The sequence below is a fragment of the Hyla sarda genome, chromosome 4 (assembly GCF_029499605.1).
Source record: "Hyla sarda isolate aHylSar1 chromosome 4, aHylSar1.hap1, whole genome shotgun sequence".
Taxonomy (NCBI): Eukaryota; Metazoa; Chordata; class Amphibia; order Anura; family Hylidae; genus Hyla; species Hyla sarda.
Window position 1 is genome coordinate 16,600,446 of NC_079192.1, and position 21,953 is coordinate 16,622,398.

The 21,953-nt window shown below is 45.7% G+C and overlaps 1 protein-coding gene across 1 annotated transcript in view; it reads right to left on the reverse strand.

Moving 5' to 3' along the window:
- The window catches only part of LOC130367288 (extracellular calcium-sensing receptor-like), a 66,275-nt gene that overhangs the window by 22,902 nt on the left and 21,420 nt on the right, over positions 1 to 21,953 (reverse strand). The window contains exons 4-5 of the mRNA XM_056569694.1: positions 9,574 to 9,651; positions 1,878 to 2,105 (exon numbers count right to left, since the gene is read on the reverse strand). Coding sequence (XP_056425669.1) covers positions 1,878 to 2,105; positions 9,574 to 9,651 — 306 coding nt within the window. The remainder of the gene's footprint in view (positions 1 to 1,877; positions 2,106 to 9,573; positions 9,652 to 21,953) is intronic.

Consider the following 21,953-nt stretch of genomic DNA (forward strand, 5'->3'; position numbering starts at 1 on the left):
TTGACTGGGGGTGTTAGATGTCACTTGTGATGATGTGGATTACCGAGATTACCAATCAATGACGGCAGATGGGTTGCTGGTTGAGACATGACCGCTAGCTGATACCGGGAGCTAAGGCCACTCGCCCCTGGTCTGCTGCGACCTCTGCCTGCACCTGATGAATTTAGGCTTCTGCCACTCCTCTGTGCACGCTCCACTACGCTCAAAATTATATTTGGCTAAAAAAGCAGGTGTGTAGTTTTTGCTGGCCTTTCAGAGTAACTAGGCCCTTATGACTTTAACCCCTTAATGACGCAGGACGTAAATGTACGTCCTGGTGCGGTGGTACTTAACGCACCAGGATGTACATTTACATCCTGTACATGACTGCGAGCATCGGAGCGATGCTCGGGTCATGTGCAGCAGGTCCCGGCTGCTGATAGCAGCCAGGGACCCACCTGTTATGGCCGACATCCGTGATCGCGCATGGCCATCACTAAAATGGATGATCAGATTGCCCACATAATCATCAATAATGGTGGACGGAGGTCCCCTCACCTGCCTCCGTCGGTCTCCCGGCGTCTTCTGCTTTGGCCTGAGATCGAGCAGACCAGAGCAGAAGATAGCTGATAATACTGATCAGTGATATGCCCTATGCATAGCACTGAACAATATTAGCAATCTAATGATTGCTATAAATAGTCCCCCAATAAAAATGTTACTTGTCCCTTTTCCCAATTTTACCCCCAAAAAGTGTAAAAAAAAATTTCTTAATTTTTTTTTCACCGCATGCGTAAATATCAGAACTACTAAAATAAAGTGTTAATCATCCCATACTGTGAATGGCGTGAACGTAAAAAAAGAAAAAAAAAGTCCAAAATTGCTGCTTTTTCTAACATTTTACAGTTTACACTTATGAGAGGAGGACAATATGCTTTGCTACAAGTTGTATTAGGCTACAAAAACAAGTGTGTACCTTTGGCTGGCCTTTCACAGTAACTAGGCACAAATTAGTTTAACAGGGGAAAAAAACCTACACCACGTAGCTGTACGCACAGTTTACACTTATGAGAGGAGGACAATACGCTCTGCTGCAAACTGTATTAGGCTACAAAAACAAGTGTGTAGCTTTGGCTGGCCTTTCACAGTAACTAGGCCAAAATTTGATTGACAGGAAAAAAATCGTACACCACCTATGGATGCACAGGTTACACTTATGAGAGGACAATATGCTCCGCTATGCAACCTGTATTAGGCACTAAAAGCAGGTGACTATGGCTTTTTGTGCACTGCTCGCCCAAACTGGCCCCTATTAGCTTTATAGTTGTTGTACACCCCAGTGCAGCAGTACAGAGTCACTGTGTAGTACACCCAAATGTTTACTTTCTCTCTCTCCCTTCCCTGTCAGTGCTTTTCTGCAGTGATTTGGGCTTGTGGTGAATCGCTGCTGTAAAACTGTTTTTCTGTGCAACACACACACTGCTCTCTCTCTGTGCAATAAAATGCTCTCTGTGCATTAAAACACTGAAATGGCAGGCTGCAGCAATGGCTGCTGATTATATAGGGCTGTGACATCATGGCTGGCTGGCTGCTGATAGGCTGCATGCTGAATGTGATTCAGGGTTATACTGCCTATTCGCTTTCCCAGGGTTCCTTGCCCCATGTCCTCACATGTGAAGCCACCATTTTAGATGCCCTAGAGCCTGGACCGCACTAAATGGCGTTTAATGAACCGATTTGTTTTATCGAATTGTGGTGATATTCGGATTCGTTACATATTGAATTTTTCATGAAATTGGTGACGAATTCGGATTCGTCAGATTCGATTTGCTCATCCCCACTTAAATCATTCCCATCCAGTTCTTGTAAATATTGATATTTTTAGTATTGTTACCTACCTGTTTACTCCCCGACTTCCACGCAATCAAACTAGTGTCCAGGGTTAGAGTCCGAGAAGAAGGGCCTTTACTATTATAGCTGCCTATCTTAACCTGGGTCAGGGTCCCATCCCCCTTCAGCTGCCAGTTGATGATGGCGTAGTCTCCAGGAGGATCCCCATTGTAATCAAAATATTTCTCATTGTCCACATTAATGTTAAGCCGGACCCTCCGTATATAGTAAGAGAGCTGAAGTGGGAAAAAGATTTGATTAAAAAATATCAATGATTTTATTCTGATTAATAAGTCGACATTACAGCTATGACTAGAGAGGAGCGAATTGAATCAGACGAACCCAAATTCGTTCAGAATTACATGGAAAATTTGATTCGGGCTGAATCTGAATATCCACTCGATTCGAAATAACAAATTTCTTCATACACTCCATTTTGTTATTACTCTAAGGCTAAGATTCCACTAAGTTTTTGCAGTAAAAAAAATGTATTTAACAATTTTTTTTTCTATTACAAAATTTTTAGTAATTTTTATACAGGGACCAATTAATGTAGGCAGGCATGGGCCTAAATATGTAGAAAGCGGCCATTTAAATGTAAAAATAATATATATTTTTTTAGAATTCATTTTGTTAAACTTTTTCTTAGTAATGTATTTTAATAATGTGTTTAATAAAGTGTGCATGCTTTTAACTTTTTAATTTTTTTTTCTTTATTTTTTACATTTTTTAGGTAGTACTATTACTCCCAACATGGAACAGACTGTTCCATGATGGAAGTAGTAATACCTGTGTTAATAGACTGATCGCCCTGGGTGTCACTGAATAATGTATAGATGCGGGCGGCTGGCCACTCTTCTGCGTGATCCTGCACTATGTTCTGAGATATAAAGTTCTTCACATCACAGATTCATATTTCCCGCAGAGAGCTGTAATTGGCCAAATGGTTCCAGCCAATCACAACTCTCTGCGGGAAATATGAATATTAGGTATATATATGGCAGTGCAGGACCAGAGAAGAGCATCCGTGCCCCGCATATATACATTATACAGGACGATCGCAGGGTGTTTCAGGAGTGACACCAACTGTGATCTTTCCTTAACTGCAGGTACTAATGCTCCCAACATGGAGCACACTCTGCTGACAGTTTACTTAATTTACCAAAAATCCATAAATTTACAGAGGTCTTCTATCAGAAATTAAAGATACTTCAAATTGTTATTTGAGGAGGCAGATGGCCGGGAAAATAATGCATGTATGTAGTTAATGTCATTTTGAAAGACAATGTCATTGTAATTATACAGTATGAGCTGGTTTAAAATGACAAATTACTGCAAAACTCTTCTTGCAATTCCAATATCTCTGCTCTGTATGTGAAAAATCTTTTATTTTTTATGTAGGGGATGATAGGAGTTGTAATTCCTGAATTCCAGTACAGTGGTTGCAGCGAGACGGGCAGGGAGTCTATGGCCGTCCTGGGACCATATGAATGGAAGAAATAAAGCTTTGAAATATACAGTAGCTGTTATAATTAGAGCAAATTAAGGTTAATTGAATAATGAGACTACATCCAATTAAAGGAGTAGTCCGGCGCGCACTTTTCTCATTTTAACTGGTCCGGGCTGCAAAATAAAAGAAAACAAACTTTCTCTCACCTGCCAACAAGCCCCCGGTGCTCTGGTACAGGTGTTCGGTCCCCGGGCTGTATTCTTCTTACTTCCTGTTAGCCCGGCACATCACACGGAGCTCCAGCCTATCACCAGCAGCAGCGATGTCCCGCCTCAGCTGGTGATAGGCTGAAGCTCCGTGTGACGTGCCGGGCTAACAGGAAGTAAGAAGAATACAGCCCGGGGACCGAACACCTGTACCGGAGTTTACCGGAGAACCGGGGGCTCGTTGGCAGGTAAAAGAGAGTTTGTTTACTTTTATTTTGCAGCCCGGACCAGATAAAATGAGAAAAGTGCGCGCCGGACTACTCCTTTGAGGTAAAATAGGTAATAGAACATCAAAGGAATGTAGGTCAAGTGGTTTAACCATAATTGGCATTGGTTTTATTATTTAATTAAGGTCTATCCCTTCTATTTCCTGTTCTTCATTCATCTGTCTGCTGTGTGAGCAAAAAAAAAAAAAAAATATATATATATATATATATATATATATATATTTATGAGCTAATGTGAAAGTTTGCATCTACATACATCTAAAGTATATATTATTACATATTATCATATGGTATATATACTCGATTTGCTGGGTCCTGCCGCAGTCAGTTTGCAAACAGTGCAAAATATATGTTTGCAAACTGTCCGTGGGTACCGCCGATCCTGCAGCATATCTGACCTGGGTTGAAGGAACGAGACCCACATCCTATTTGAGTACCTATGGACAGTTTGCAAACATATATTTTGTACTGTTTGCAAACTGAATGTCGGTGGGTCCAGCAGCATATATCAATACTGTTGCAGGGTCCAGCATATCAAGTATATGAACCATATGGATAATATGTAATAATATATACTGTAAATGTATGTAGATGTAAACTTTCAAATTAGATCATATATATAAATATATATATATATATATATGTGTGTGTGTGTGTGTGTGTGTATATTTGTTATATATATCGTATATACTCGAGTCTAAGCCGAGTATATTTTTTGTGCTGAAAATGCCACCCTCGGCTTATACTCGAGTGAACAAAAAATCGCTTCTGGCATACAGGTGGTGGAGGGGGGGGGGCGAAGCAGTGGGGGGTGGACCCGGCCGTCCATCTTCGCCCATCTACAATACAGGGACAGTCCGCATTCCGGTGGGGAGGGTGATTCGGTCCAGGCCGTCCATCTTCACCTGAAGGCCCTCTTCTCCGCTCCAGGCCTGGCCCTGGACTAGTGATGCTGCATTAACGATGACGCGCAGGGACGTCCGTGCGCAGGGACCGGTGGGGAGGGTGAGCTGGTCTGGGCCATCCATCTTCTCCCGGAGGCCCTCTTCACCATTCCGAGCCTGCCCCAATCTAATGACGCTGCCGCGCAGGGACGTCCGTGCGCAGCAGATGTCCGTGACGTCAGTGGTATCCCTGCGCACGGACGTCCCTGCGCGGCAGCGTCAACGCAGCGTCATTAGATTGGGGCAGGCTCAGAGTGGTGATGAGAGCCTCCCTGTGAAGATGGACGGCCCAGACCGATTCACCCTCCCCATCAATCCCTGCGCACGGACATCCCTGCGCGTCATCGTTAATGCAGCATCACTAGTCCGTGGGGCGGCCCGGAGCGGAGAAGAGGGCCTTCAGGTGAAGGTGGACGGCCTGGACCGGCTCACCCTCCCCACCGGAATGTGTACGGTCCCTGCAGCTACTAGGCAACAGGAATGAGATAACTGGGGAGGTGAGTAGACAACGAGATGTATGTCTGGATGATGACGGAGAAAATTGACAGGGGGTGATGATGAAAGAGGGTTTGACAGAGGGTATGGGGGGGGATGATGACAGGGGGTCTGGATGATGACAGGGGGTGATGATGACAGAGGGTGTCTGGATGATGACAGGGGTGATGATGACAGAGGGTGATAATGACAGGGGGGATGATGTATTTCCCACCCTAGGCTTATACTCGAGTCAATAAGTTTTACAAGGTTTTTGGGGTGAAATTAGGGGCCTCGGCTTATATTCGGGTCGGCTTATACTCGATATATATATATATATATATATATATATATATATATATATATATATATATAGATATATATCTAAAATGTCCCGGAAACCTTATTAAATAAAACTTCACTTTTAATAAGTCCTTTTAAAAAATGCTGAAATAGATTATCAAAACTTAGATACACTCTGACTGCCACAGTGCTCTTGAGCGCAGTAGAGTCCCCTTATTTTGCACTATAGTTCTACATACTGTAAACTTGACTGTTATTGCACAAATTGCAGAGCAGCATACGGCATTACTGCATGTTATTGCACACTTGTCCGTACCTTAGATTATTTCTGCTTGTGTGGGAGTTCAAGATACAAAATTACAAAAAAATATATAAAAGTCCAGATATTCTATTGCAGCTTCCTCATAATCAGATAGATCCTATATATATATATATATATATATATATATATATATATATATATATATATATATATATATATACAAAAGAGGTGGAGAACAGCACTGGGTCCCAGCTGTTAGTGCAGGTGATCGTCCAGATAACCAGTCCAGTATATCGACATCCACACACCAACAGGTCACAGCACAAAAGCAGCAGACTCCAAGTTCAAATAGGCTGTTGTCTTTTATTTGTTACCAGCAGTGCAACGTTTCGCTTGACAAAGGCTAACATATAGCCGAAACCTTGCACTGCTGGTAACAAATAAAAGACAACAGCCTATTTGAACTTGGAGTCTGCTGCTCTTGTGCTGCGACCTATTGGTGTGTATATATATATATATATATATATATATATATATCATATATGTAGATATATTATTATTTTTCGCTCACACAGCAGACAGATGAATGAAGAACAGGAAATAGGAGGGAAAGACCTTAACTGAATAAAAAAACACATAGCCAATTAAGGTTAAACCCCTTGACCTACATTCCTTTGATGTTCTATTACCTATTTGACCTTAATTGGATGTGGTCTCATTATTCAATTAACCTTAAAGGAGTAGTCCAACGGTGAAAAATTCTATACAGTTAGCAACAGTTTTAAAAGTTATATAACTCTGCAATATACTTACTTAAACCAAGTGGAACGGAAAGTAGCTTTTTTCCTGGTTTTCCTCTGGACAGGAAGTGCTGCATAATTCAGCATGTCGACCCACGCATTCTCTTCACCCGCGGCCATTTTGAGGTCGGCTTGTCATTTCTCTCTGCTCTGCTGCCCGGCCCATTCATTATACCCTCTCCTCCCCCTGTACAGCCCCTCTCCTCCACAATGCACATTGGCTCTGTAGTCAGAGCCAATCACTGATGCTTTGCTGCGCAAGCGCAGCATACTCTATCCCCTGAAAAATTCTGACCGCAGAGCCCGAGGTCTGCAGGAGATAAGCCACGCCCCCTCCCCCCCCTCCCCCCCCCCTCCCGGAGGATGGAGAGTGCAGCTCTTCATAATACAAGAAGACAGTGCAGGGGGAGAATGAGGACTTACACCAGTGGTCCTCAACCTGCGGACCTCCAGATGTTGCAAAACTACAACTCCCAGCATGCCTGCTAGGAGTTGTAGTTTTGCAACATCTGGAGGTCCGCAGGTTGAAGACCACTGACGTACACAGCTCCTTCACTCCCCTGCTCTGTGTTTTCCCCGTGAAAACTTGAAACCTCCCTGTGATGAATGAGGTCGTGTGTAGACAGAGCTGGGGGAGGGGCTGTGTCCGTCCTCATTCTCCCCCTGCACTGTCTTCTGCAGTAAAAAAAAATCCAACCCATGGCTGCTCTGTGTGTCCTATGTAGACAGAGCAGGGGAGGGAAGGAGCTGTGTATGTCAGTGGTCTTCAACCTGTGGACCTCCAGATGTTGCAAAACTACAACTCCTAGCAGGCATGCTGGGAGTTGTAGTTTAGCAACATCTGGAGGTCCACAGGTTGAGGACCACTGGTGTAAGTCCTCATTCTCCCCCTGCACTGTAAGTCCTCATTCTCCCCCTGCATATTATGCATCTTGTATTATACATCTTCTTGTATCTTTTTATGTCAGGCTAGTGCAGCTAGCCTGACTTGAAATGAATGGGCGTATATACAATGTCGGTCGGCATGTGTGGGCTGTGATTGGTGGTGCTATGAGGACTGTGATTGGTGAGCATTAGGAAGGGCAATGACTTAGCATAGTAGGGCGTGTTAGAGGACGGCTTGGGGGCGTTTTTTTATTGTATGGGGGCGTACATTATGTTTTGTACTTGGGAGAAAGTCGGCTGTGTGAGAGTGAAAAGGATCATGGGAGCTGAGCTCCATAACCAGGAAGTACAGGGATTTTCACTGCAGCATATCTCACAAACTGGAGTGGTCAGACAAATAATGAAAAGTGCTGTGTGATGATGGAGGCAAGGTCTACATTGTGGCAGGTACTTCATTTCGTTTTTTTCACTATTGAATATCTCCTTTAATACCTCTAATTAGAGCAGCAACTGTATATTTCAAAACTTTATTTATTCCATTCATATGGCCCTAGGACGGCCATAGACTACCTGCCGGTCCCACTGCAACCACTGTACTGGAATTCAGGAATTACATTACATCATTCCCTTACATCATCCCCAACATAAAAAAAATAATATTTTTCACATACAGAGCAGAGACATTGGAATTGCAGTAAGTTGCAATAATTTGTCAATTACAACCAGCTCATACTGTATAAATACAATGACATCATCCTTCACAAATACATTATACACATACATACATTATTGTCCTGGCCATCTGCCTCCACAAATTACAATTTGAAGTGTCTTTAATTTCTGATAGAAGACCTCTGTAAATTTATGGATTTTTGGTAAATTAAGGAAATTGTCAGCTTTTTTTTTGCCTACTGTAGTATACATACTACTGATGTCCCTGTCCTCATCTCGTCTTTGACCTCTGCAATTATTCATGCCAGCACATCTAAATGCCCGAAAAAATAAAATAAATGGGGCTAAAAAAGTAAAGTGAAAATATATATAATATCGCTCCCGATAATTAGTCCTGCAGTACCTGCATTAATAGACAGATCAGAACAGGTGTAAGAAGTGACACCTGTTGCGATCTGTCTATTAATGCAGGTACTACAGCTCTCAGCATGGAGCAGAGTGTGCTCCATGTTGGGAGCAGTAGTACCTGACACCCCCTGCGATCGTCCTGTATAATGTATAGATGCGGGGAACGGCCTCTCTTCTCTGGTCCCCTGCAGTGCCATATATATACCTATTATTCATATTTTCCCTCAGAGAGTTGTGATTGGCTGGAACCATTTGGCCAATCACAGCTCTCTGCGGGAAATATGAATCTGTGATGTGAAGAACTTTACATCGCAGAACATAGTGCAGGATCGCGCAGAAGAGCGGCAAGCTGCCTGCTTCTATACATTATACAGGAGGATCGCAACGGGTGTCAGAAGTGACACCTGGGGTAATCTGTCTATTAGTACAGGTACTACTACTCCCATCATTGAACAGTCTGTTCCATGCTGGGAGTAGTAGTACTTCTTAAAAAATGTAAAAAATGAAGGAAAAAAAGTAAAAAAAAAATGTTAAAAACACACATACACTTTATTATATTGATTTGCCACGAATTTATTCAGATTAAATCAATTTTTTTCAAAAAATTTGGTGAATCAGCCGAATGGAATTTTTCTAAAAATTCATTCATCTCTAGCTATGACAATAATTGGATTTATAGACCAGAAGCTTATCAGATAATTTAAGCATTCCAAGAACTTTCCCGCCTTAATGAAGAACACCACTTTAGATAAACGTATTCCCTATCTACAGGTGGATTGCAGCTATACAGATGCATGTAACATGACTTCCCTCAGATTAGACCAAGTCCAACCCCTTCTCCCCAGAGGGCTGGAATCAGTCTAGTCTAGCTCAGTCTGTCTCAGTCTGCGAAGTCAGGAGAAAATAAGGTATATTCGGCCCAGTTCAGTATTCCAGAAGCCACCTAAAGTCTGCTGTGAAGCAAATAACCCTGGCTCCTGCCAATTTATCTACCCTCTGTTACTAAATTTTACCTGAGTCAGTTCTGGGTCGGTTGCAGTGATCAAGGCACAGCATTGGGTTTCAGATGGTTTTACTGTATCCAGTCCACGCTAAGAGGGAATTCGACTCAAGTATCCTTTACTATTCTGAGACAGAGACTCATTTAGATAGAAGGGTGAATAGCTGAGCAAGTAATTTTCTTCAATCACTTAAAGTAGGCCAGAGTTAGTGCCCCTTGGCTTAAACATCACGATTATGTGTATCTTCTGCCCTGCCATAGGAAACCGCAATACCCGCAAATATGAGTATAAGTATCTACTCCACAGTTAATCAAGTGTTGCTCGCTAATATTCGCAATGCAAATTTTATTAGCGAATATCGCATATTGGCAAATTTGCAAATATTCGCGAATATAGCACTACATATTCGTAATTACGAATATTCGTATTTTTTTTTTTTTTTCACAGTACACATCACAGGGATCACCCCTCTCTGCTTCCAGCTTGTGTGGTGTAAAGAAGGCTCTATTACTACTGTGTGAGACTGGTGTGCAAATTTTCGCATATGCGAAAATTTGAATATGCGAATTTTCGCTTATGCTAATTTTTGTACATGCTAATTTTCGCATACGCGAATATTACGAATATGTGAATAGTACGAATATGCGAATTTAGTGAATATATGACGAATATTCGTCCATATATTCGCGAAGTATCGCAAATTCGAATATGGCCTATGCCGCTCTACAATATTAATCAACCTGTATAGACCCTTACTGGTAAATAATTATTTTGTAAGTTTGCAAGTTACATCTTTGTCCAGAGTACACTGCTCAAAAAAATAAAGGGAACACTTAAACAACACAATGTAACTACAAGTCCCACTTCTGTGAAATCACACTGTCCACTCAGGAAGCAACACTGATTGACAATCAATTCCACATGCTGTTGCGCAAATTGAACAAACAACAGGTGTAAATTATAGGCAATTAGCAAGTTCTGTAGGTGGTGACCACAGACCACTTCTCAGTTCCTATGCTTCCTGGCTGATGTTTTGGTCACTTTTGAATGCTGGCGGTGCTTTCACTCTAGTGGCAGCATGAGACGGAGTCTACAACCCACACAAGTGGCTCCGGCAGTGCAGCTCATCCAGGATGGCACATCAATGCGAGCTGTGGCAAGAAGGTTTACTGTGTCTGTCAGCGTAGTGTCCAGAGCATGGAGGCGCTACCAGGAGACAGGCCAGTACATCAGGAGACGTGGAGGAGGCCGTAGGAGGGCAACAACCCAGCAGCAGGACCGCTACCTCCTCCTTTGTGCAAGGAGGAGCCGGAGGAGCACTACCCCAGACCTGCAAAATTACCTCCAGCAGGCCACAAATGTGCATGTGTCCACTCAAAGGGCCAGAAACAGACTCCATGAGAGTGGTATGAGGGCCCAACGTCCACAGGTGGGGGTTGTGCTTACAGCCCAATACCGTGCAGAATGTTTGGCATTTGCAAAAGAACACCAAGATTGGTAAATTCGCCACTGGTGCCCTGTGCTCTTCCCAGATGAAAGCAGGTTCACACTGAGCACATATGACAGACGTGACAGAGTCTGGAGACGTCGTGGAGAACGTTCTGCTGCCTGCTCAATCCTCAAGCATGACCGGTTTGGCGGTGGGTCAGTCATGGTGTGGGGTGGCATTTCTTTGGGGGGCCGCACAGCCCTCCATATGCTTGCCAGAGGTAGCCTGACTGCCATTAGGTACTGAGATGAGATCCTCAGACCCCTTGTGAGACCATATGCTGGTGCGTTTGGCCCTGAATTCCTCCTAATGCAAGAAAATGCTAGACCTCATGTGGCTGGAGTGTGTCAGCAGTTCCTGCAAGAGAAAGGCATTGATGCTATGTACTCGCCAACCCGTTCCACAGACCTAAATCTGATTGAGCACCTGAATCTGGGACATCATGTGTCACTACATCCACCAATGCCACTTTGCACCACAGACTGTCCAGGAGTTGGCGGATGCTTTAGTCCAGGTCTGGGAGGACATCCCTTAGGAGACCATTTGCTACCTCATTAGGAGCATGCCCAGGCGTTGTAGGGAGGTCATACAAGCGCGTGGAGGCCACAAACATTTCTGAGCCTTATTTTGACTTGTTTTAAGGACATTACATCAAAGTGGGATCAGCCTGTAGTGGGGTTTTCCACTGTGATTTTGAGTGTGACTCCATATCCAGACCTCCATGGGTTGATAAATTTGATTTCCATTGATAATTTTTGTGTGATTTTGTTGTCAGCACATTCAACTATGTAAAGACGAAAGTATTTCATACGATTAGTTCCTTTATTCAGATCTAGGATGTGTTATCTTAGTGTTCCCTTTATATTTTTTGTGAAGTGAATTTGAACACAACCATCATGGGTACACTGCCCAGACACCTCATGCAAGGGTACCCCATAGTCAAGGACTACTATCTATTGTGCAGACCCACAGGGGGAAATACAGAACTATTCAGCAGCAAAGCCATCTCTGACTACAATAGAAACTTTGCCCGTGTGACTTCTACTCTCAGTTGCCCTTTGCTATTTCATCCATCCTCCTTGTGGGCACCACATCAGCATATGTAAATTAAATTATTTTAGGTGTTCCTTGGATATATGTACCTTAGTTGATGTGGTACGAATGGGTTGTCTATCATCTTGATTCCTTCTTCTCATGAGATATGGTTCACCAATATCAGCCTACATTTCCCATTATGCCTATGGCTTTGCAGTGGCAGAGGGAAGGGAATCTTATCACTACATTTGCTAACTAGCATACACGCATTCTCTCAAAAGCATGTGCACTTTTGAGTCTCACAATAATACAGTATATGCTTGCAAATGTGCAGAACATGGTCACTCTTAGACTAGCCAAACACTTCTCCTTCAGGTGAAGAGTAGGATAAAGATGCACTGAGAGTCTTTCCAAGCAAAAGGATCAATTTACCCATCATGCAACGGGTTTCATGGAGATCCGCCTCGTCAGGAATCAGCAAACACGTTGCATGATTGGTAAACAAATCCTTTTGCTTGGAAAGACTCTCTTCACCTGTTTATCCTAATTTGCACCTGGATCAGAAATGTTTGGCTATTTTAAGTGATTTGTGACTAGGAGTGGCTGCAGGGATTCTCATTTGTTTGGGTAATCTATGCTTTTTCCAATGTTGTACTTGGTCGTATACAACCACTGTTGGTAAGTGTACACATTTCATTTGTGTGTTTGCCAATCTCTCCTAAGGATAACACACCACTGAGTGCTTTCTATATATATTTTACTTTTAGACTAGGTGTGGCACATAGATCTGGCGGGGACATGCTGTAGTATATGCTGTCATCCCAATCTCCTGAGTTTCCGGTGCAGTGCCGTGGATTGTAATTAGCCATAGATTGTGATGGTGTGACTCAGCAGTTTTCCCTGCTCGAGCGCTCCGCCTCCATCACATTCTATAGGCTGACACTCGCACACCACCCCCCAACCATTGGTTACTGCGGGGGCTGGGGGGGGGGGTGTGCGAGTGTCACGTGACATATTCAACCATCTGGTATCGCAGCTCATGGCAGTCTCACTTGGGCTATCACAGGGAGAGGATCTCTCCCTGTGATAGCCCGAAGCTGCACGGAGCTCTTATGGCGTCTGTGGCCCGATTATGAGAGCGGAATGGAGCCACAGAAGTCAATCCATTTACTGTGTCCTCCCCGCACAAGCTGACAGTGTCACCCGCCAGCGCGATCAATATTCACCGCTAACGGGGCCCCTGTGCCCGATAGCAGTGTTATGTGTCCCCGCTGCGCCTCAATGTTCACTGCTAACGGGACCCCTGTGCCCGCTAGCAGTGTTATGTGTCCCCGCTGCGCCTGTCAGCTTGTGTGCCCCTCACACAAGCTGACAGTCAGTGTCACCCGCCAGCGCGAGCAATGTTCACTGCTAACGGGACCCCTGTGCCCGCTAGCAGTGTTATGTGTGTCCTCCATCCACCCCGCCCGCCCGCGGCTCTGTTCCCCTCTCCCTGTTAGCTCAGGGAACAGGAAACAAATTTAAAGTACTTCGGGCGCAGCACTAGCCATTGCGCATGCGTAGGTTTGAGCGCAGCTAAATTTGTACTGCGCATGCGCAGCATTACGCAAATAGCGTAGGGCTATAGTTAGTGTAGTTTAGCATAGTTTAGTATTAAAAGTGAAAGGGGGTTAGGCACCACAACTCCCAGCATGGCTGCCCAGGCATGCTAGGAGTTGTAGTTTAGCTTAGATTAGACAGCGAAGGGACTACAACTCCCAGCATGCCCACACAGCTGAAAGCTGCCCGGGTATGCTGAGAGTTGTAGTGCAGTGAAGGGACCACAACTCCCAGCTAAAGGCTGCCCAGGCATGCTAGGAGTTGTAGTTTAGGACTACAACTCCCAGCATACCCAGACAGCTAAAGGCTTCCCAGGCATGCTGGGAGTTGTAGTTTAGGACTACAACTCCCAGCATGCCCAGACAGCTTAAGGCTGCCCAGGCATGCTGGGAGTTGTAGTTTAGGACTACAACACCCAGCATGCCCAGACAGCTAAAGGCTGCCCAGGCATGCTAGGAGTTGTAGTTTAGCTTAGATTAGACAGCGAAGGGACTACAACTCCCAGCATGCCCAAACAGCTAAAGGCTGCCCAGGCATGCTGGGAGTTGTTGTTTAGGACTACAACACCCAGCATGCACAGACAGCTAAAGGCTGCCCAGGCATGCTAGGAGTTGTAGTTTAGCTTAGATTAGACAGCGAAGGGACTACAACTCCCAGCATGCCCAGACAGCTAAAGGCAGCCCAGGCATGCTGGGAGTTGTAGTTTAGCTTAGATTAGACAGCAAAGGGACGACATTTCTCAGCATGCCCACACAGCTGAAGGCTGCCCAGGCATGCTGGGAGTTGTAATTTAGCTGATGGGACCACAACTCCCAGCATGCCCAGACAGCTGAAGGCTGCCCGGGTATGCTGAGAGTTGTAGTGCAGTGAAGGGACCACAATTCCCAGCATGCCCGGGCAGCTTTCAGCTGTAGCTTTCAGCTGCAGCCTCTTTAGCACTTTCAGTTGCTGCTCGGGCTGGTCACGTGATGCGCACGGCACGTCTGTAATGTCCCTGCCCGGCCCCGCCCCCGGCTGCTCACCACCACCAGACAGGAGCGCAGCTAAAGGTTGCCCAGGCATGCGGGGAGTTGTAGTTTTACACAGGTATAAAGTAGTTAGCGTAGCGTTAGCTCAATTTTAGCGTAGCTTTAGTTTAGTGTTAGCGCGGTTTTACAGTTTTTAGCGTAGGATAGTGTTAGCGCAGTTGTAGCGTATTTAGCATAGCGTAGTGTTAGCACAGTTTTAGTGTATTTAACGTAGTGATAGCGCAGTTTTAGTGTATTTAGCGTAGTGTTAGCGCAGTTTTCGTGTATTTAGCGTAGTGTAAACGCAGTATTTAGCGGAGCTTAGTTTTAACGCAGTTTTAATGTATTTAGTGTAGTGTAGCATTAGCACAGTTTTAGCGTATTTAGCGTAGTGTATTGTTAGCGTGGTCTTAGAGTAGTTAGCGCAGCGTAGTCTTAGAGTAGTTAGCGTAGTGTAGTGTTAGTCCAGTTCTAGCATAGTTGGCGTAGTTGTACACGGGTGTAGCGTAGCTAACTTAGTTTTACAGGCAGATGAAGTGTAGTTTAGAGAGTTTAGCGTGGGGTGTAGCTTAGCTTAGTCATAAAGTGAAGGGGCTACAACTCCCAGCAAGCCCAGACAGCCAAAGGCTGTCCGGGCAGGATGGAAGTTGTAGTTTTGCAAAAGTAGCAGAGGCAGTTGCACTCTGCTACATTAATGTAGTATACAGACACCTGTATAGATGGCTGGATACGATGATCACAAGGCCACTTACCCACCTCCGTTCCTGCTCCGTCACTGGACTATTAGCAATGCAGGAAGATGACGGAGCTCGAACGGGGGTGGTAAGTTAGGCTCTCCAGGTACTAACCCATTTATTTTTGTGTTTGTCTTCTCATTTCAGATACGGGAATGCGGAGGACTACATCGGAATCGGTGGACTACAACGATGACCTGCATTTTTTTCTTTTCTTTTAATAAAATGGTTAACGAGGGCTGTGGGGGAGTGTTTTTCCTAATAAAAATGTTTTAACTTGTGTGTGCTTTTTTTCTTTGTTATTACTTTACAGGCTTAGTAGTGGAAGCCGTCTTGTAGACGGAGTCCATTACTAAGTCGGGGCATAGCGTTAGCCCCCAAAACAGCTAGCGCTAACCCCGAATTATTACCCTGGTACCCAACGCCACAGGGGTATAGGGAAGAGCCGATACCAACAGGCCCAGAGCGCCAAATATGGCGCTCTTGGGCCTAGGCGGTAACAGGCTGGCATTATTTAGGCTGGGGAGGGCCAGTAACAATGGTCCCCGCCCACCCTGGTAAAGTCAGGCTGTTGCTGTTTGGTTGGTATTTGGCTGAAAATGAAAAGACGGGGAACCACACGTTTTGTTTTTTTTTAACAAAAAACAAAATGTGTGTGGTTCCCCTTTTCATTTTAAGCCAAATACCAACCATACGCTTAGTAATGGACTCCGTCTACAAGACGGCTTCCACTACTAAGCCTGTAAAGTAATAATAAAGAAAAAAAGCACACACAAGTTAAAACATTTTTATTAGGAAAAACACTCCCCCACAGCCCTCGTTAACCATTTTATTAAAAGAAAAGAAAAAATGCAGGTCATCGTTGTAGTCCACCGATTCCGATGTAGTCCTCCGCATTCACGTATCTGAAACGAGAAGACAAACACAAAAAAAAATGGGTTAGTACCTGGAGAGCCTAACTTACCACCCCCGTTCGAGCTCCATCATCTTCCTGCATTGCTAATAGTCCAGTGACGGAGCAGGAACGGAGGTGGGTAAGTGGCCTTGTGATCACCATATCCACCCATCTATACAGGTGGCTGTATACTACATTAATGTAGCAGAGCGCAACTGCCTCTGCTACTTTTGCAAAACTACAACTTCCATCCTGCCCGGACAGCCTTTGGCTGTCTGGGCATGCTGGGAGTTGTAGCCCCTTCACTTTATGACTAAGCTAAGCTACACCCCACGCTAAACTCTGTAAACTACACTTCATCTGCCTGTAAAACTAAGTTAGCTACACTACACCCGTGTACAACTACGCCAACTATGCTAAAACTGGACTAACACTACACTACGCTAACTACTCTAAGACTACGCTGCGCTCACTACTCTAAGACTACGCTAACAATACGCTACACTGAATACGCTAAAACTGTGCTAATGCTACACTACACTAAATACATTAAAACTGCGTTAAAACTAAGCTACGCTAAATACGCTAAAATTGCATTTACACTACGCTAAATACACGAAAACTGCGCTAATACTACGCTAAATACACTAAAACTACGATATCACTATGTTAAATACACTAAAACTGTGCTATCACTACGTTAAATACACTAAAACTGCGCTAACACTACGCTATGCTAAATACGCTACAACTGCGCTAACACTAAGCTACGTTAAATACACTAAAACTGCGTTAACACTAAGCTACGCTACAACTGCGCTAACACTACGCTATGCTAAATACGCTACAACTGCGCTAACACTATGCTATGCTAAAAACTGTAAAACCGCACTAACACTAAACTAAAGCTACGCTAAAATTAAGCTAACGCTACGCTAACTACGCTAAAATTGCGCTAACACTACGCTAACTACTTTATACCTGTGTAAAACTACAACTCCCAGCATTCCTGGGCAGCCTTTAGCTGTCTGGGCATGCTGGGAGTTGTGGTGACTTCACTGCACTACAACTCCGAGCATGCCCGGGCAGCTTTCAGTTGTCTAGGCATGCTGGGAGTTGTGGTCCCTTCACTGCACTACAACTCTCAGCATACCCGGGCAGCTTTCAGCTGTGTGGGCATGCTGGGAGTTGTCGTCCCTTCGCTGTCTAATCTAAGCTAAACTACAACTCCCAGCATGCCTGGGCTGCCTTTAGCTGTCTGGGCATGCTGGGAGTTGTAGTCCCTTCGCTGTCTAATTTAAGCTAAACTACAACTCCTAGCATGCCTGGGCAGCCTTTAGCTGTTTGGGCATGCTGGGTGTTGTAGTCCTAAACTAAAACTCCCAGCATGCCTGGGCAGCTTTAAGCTGTCTGGGCATGCTGGGAGTTGTTGTCCTAAACTACAACTCCCAGCATGCCTTGGCAGCCTTTAGCTTACTAAACTATGATAAACTACACTAATTATAGCCCTACGCCATTTGCGTAATGCTGCACATGCGCAGTACAAATTTAGCTTCGCTCGAACCTACTCATGCGCAATGGCTAGCGCTGCGCCTGAAGTACTTTAAATATGTTTCCCGTTTCTTGAGCTAACAGGGAGCGGGGAACAGAGCCGCGGGCGGGCGGGGTGGATGGCTCGCGCAGGCAGAGGACACACGTAACACTGCTAGCGGGCACAGGGGTCCCGTTAGCAGTGAACATTGCTCGCGCTGGCGGGTGACACTGACTGTCAGCTTGTGTGAGAGGCACACAAGCTGACAGGCGCAGCGGGGACACATAACACTGCTAGCGGGCACAGGGGTCCCGTTAGCAGTGAACATTGAGGCGCAGAGGGGACACATAACACTGTTAGCGGGCACAGGGGTCCCGTTAGCGGTGAATAGTGATCACGCTGGTAAATGACACTGTCAGCTTGTGCGAGGGGCACACAAGCTGGCAGGCGCAGTGGGGAGGACACAGTAAATGGATTGACTTCTGTGGCTCCATTCCGCTCTCGTAATCGGGTCACAGACGCCATAAGAGCTTCGTGCAGCTTCGGGCTATCACAGGGAGAGATCCTCTCCCTGTGATAGCCCAAGTGAGACTGCTGTGATGTGCGATACCTGATGGTTAAATATGTCACGTGACACTCGCACACACCCCCCAGCCCCCGCAGTAACCAATGGTTGGGGGGTGGTGTGCGAGTGTCAGCCTATAGAATGTGATGGAGGTGGAGCGCTCGAGCAGGGAAAACTGCTGAGTCACTCCATCACAATCTATGGCAAATTACAATCCATGGCACTGCACCGGCATACAGTATATTGTAGAATTTTTTCATAGGAACATAGTAAAGCACTTACCCGTAGTAGATGCAAGAAGGCACTTTTATTCCATATGGTTCAAAGATGGCACAAAGCAGGTAGGGGAGGAAAGAAACCGAGCTTGGGAGAGCTTGTGGGTGACGGTCCCATTTTGTGAGTCTTCCCGCTTGGTCACTCCCCATGGGGCGTGATCAAGCAGGAAGACCCACAAAATGGGCCCGTCACCAATGAGCTCTCCCAAGCTTGGTTTCTTTCCTCCCCTCCCTGCTTTGTGCCATCTTGAAACCACATAGAATAAAAGTGCCTTCTTCCATCTACTACGGGTGAGTGCTTTACTATATTCCTCTCTACAATTTGTATCACTGTTGTCTAAGTAAGTGCACCCCTGAGATGCAAAATCACACTGTCAGGATCCGGACTGGTATGCAGAGAGGACACTGGTGGTGGATCCTCTGTGTCAGTGAGGTGATGGCGTGGGCCGTACCAGGGGAACGGAATCTAAGGGGTTACTGGTTTTCACCAGAGCCCGCCGCGAAGCGGGATGGACTTGCAGCGGCAGGTAACCACCAGGTCGTTCCACCCGATAGCGACTCAACCTCACTGACAGCTGAGACAGGCGCGGTACACAAGGACTAGACAGAGGCGAGGTCAGACGTAGCAGAAGGTCAGGGCAGGCAGCGAGGTTCGTAGTCAGGGGCAACAGCAGAAGGTCTGGGTACACAGACTTGGGAACACACTATAACGCTTTCTCAGGGCACAAGGCAACAAGATCCGGCAGGGAATGGAAGGGAAAGCAGACTTTAATGCACAAGGAACAGATGGAAGCTAATTAGATTGATTGGGCCAGGCGCGCGCCCTAGAGAGCGGGGCCACAGGCACCGGGACCCAGCAGGAGATTGTGACAGGTGAGTGGGACGGGATGCGATCCGCCTAGCGGGACATGCCTGTCCGCGGATCGCATCCTCGCCAGGCACAACAGAGCAGTGTCTCTGGTCAATGCTGCTGACCGGAGTGCTGCAGGGCAGAAGACGCCGTGAGCGCTCCGGAGGAGGGGGGGGTCCCAGAGCGCTCAGCGTAACAGTACCCCCCTTTTGGTCTCCCCCTCTTTTTGGGGCCAAGAAACCTGACAATGAGGTTCTTGTCTAAGATGTTGGCTTCAGGCTCCCAGGATCTCTCCTCAGGACTGCAATTCTCCCAATCCACCCAAAAAATTTTATTACCTCTGACCACCTTGGAGGCGAGGATCTCTTTGACAGAAAAGACATCAGAGGAATCGGAGACAGGGACAGGAACCTTAGGAGAAAACCGATTAAGGATAACAGGTTTAAGTAACGAGACATGAAAAGAGTTAGGAATGCGGAGAGAGGGAGGAAGGTGGAGCTGATAGGGCACAGGGTTAATCTGTCTTAGGACTTTGAACGGGCCTAAGAACCTGTACTCGGGACCCGGAAACGAATATATTTGGCGGAGAGCCATACTCTATCACCCGAGGAAAAAATGGGAGGAGCCCTTCTGCTCTTGTCAGCATGTTTCTTCATCCGGGAGGAAGCCAATTGGAGAGAATCATGGGTGTCACGCCAGATGGAGGGGAAATCCTGAGTCAGCTCATCCACAGCAGTAACACCAGAAGAAGTGGGCAATGGGAGGGGGGGAAGAGGGTGACGGCCGTACACCACAAAAAACGGAGATTTAGCGGAGGACTCAGAATTTTTTAAATTATAAGAAAATTCGGCTCAGGGCAGGAGGTCGACCCAATCATCTTGGCGAGAAGAAACAAAGTGCCGAAAACCTGGTTCACTCTTTCCACTTGTCCATTAGATTGTGGATGGTAGGCAGATGAAAAATTTAGTTTAATCTTACACTGGGTGCAGAGAGCCCTCCAGAAATTAGAAACAAATTGCACGCCTCTGTCAGAAACAATATGCATGGGAAGTTCGTGGAGGCGAAAAATTTGCAGGAAAAAATGTTTAGCCAACTGAGGAGCAGAAGGAAGACCTGGCAGAGGAACAAAGTGGGCCATCTTGGAGAAACGATCAACGACCACCCAAATGACTGTGTTACCATGTGAATCAGGAAGATCTGTAATGAAATACATGGCAATTTGGGACCATGGTTGCTCAGGGACGGGCAAAGGATGGAGGAGTCCAGCAGGCTTCTGGCTAGGAGTTTTATCCCGGGCACAAACAGTAAAAGCCCAAACAAAATCAGTAACGTGACTCTCCAGTGTAGGCCACCAATACAGACGGGAGATTAGCTGAATGGACTTTTTAATGCCAGCACGACCAGCCAGGTGAGAAGAATGCCCCCATTTGAGGATCCTGAGGCGAAGGCGTGGAGGAACAAAAGTCTTTCCAGGGGGGGTTTGCCCCAGTAAAGCTGGAGCAGAGGAGACCAGGCACTCAGGTGGTATAATATGCTGCAGAGGGGCTTCAGACTCGGAGGCATCAGAAGAACGAGATAGGGCATCAGCTCTGACATTCTTGTCAGCGGGACGGAAGTGTATCTCGAAGTTCAAGCGGGCGAAAAACAACGACCATCTAGCCTGGCGAGGATTCAAACGCTGAGCGGACTGGAGGTAAGACAAATTCTTGTGGTCAGTGTAAATGACAATGGGGTGTTTGGAACCATCCAAAAGATGTCTCCCCTCCTCGAGAGCTAACTTGATTGCCAGGAGTTAACGATCTCCAATAGAGTAGTTCTTTTCTGCCGGAGAGAAAGTCTTTAAAAAAAAAAACACAAGTAATGTTCCGTCCAGTAGCTTTTTTTGTAGAAGAATGGCTCCGGCTCCGACTGAGGAGGCATCTACTTCCAGGAAGAATGGTTTCAACAGATCAGGTCTGGACAAAACTGGTGCAGAGGCAGAGGCAGCTTTGAGACTTTTGAAGGCCTCATCCGCTTGTGGAGGCCAAGACTTAGGATTAGCATTCTTCTTAGTCATAGTCAGAGCCACAATAGGAGCCACAATGGTGGAGAAGTGGGGAATAAACTGTCGATAATAGTTGCCGAATCCCAGGAAGCGTTGGATAGTACGGAGTCCAGAAGGGCGTGGCCAATCCAAAACCGCCGACAGTTTATCTGGATCCATTTGAAGCCCTTGGCCAGAGACTAGATAACCTAGGAAAGGAAGACTGTTGCATTCAAAGAGACATTTTTCAAATTTAGTGTATAGGTGGTTTTCACTGAGTCTTTGGAGCACTTGACGGACATGACGACGGTGTTCCTCTAAGTTAGAGGAAAAAATCAAGATGTCATCCAAGTAGACCACAACACAGGTATACAATAAGTCCCGAAAGA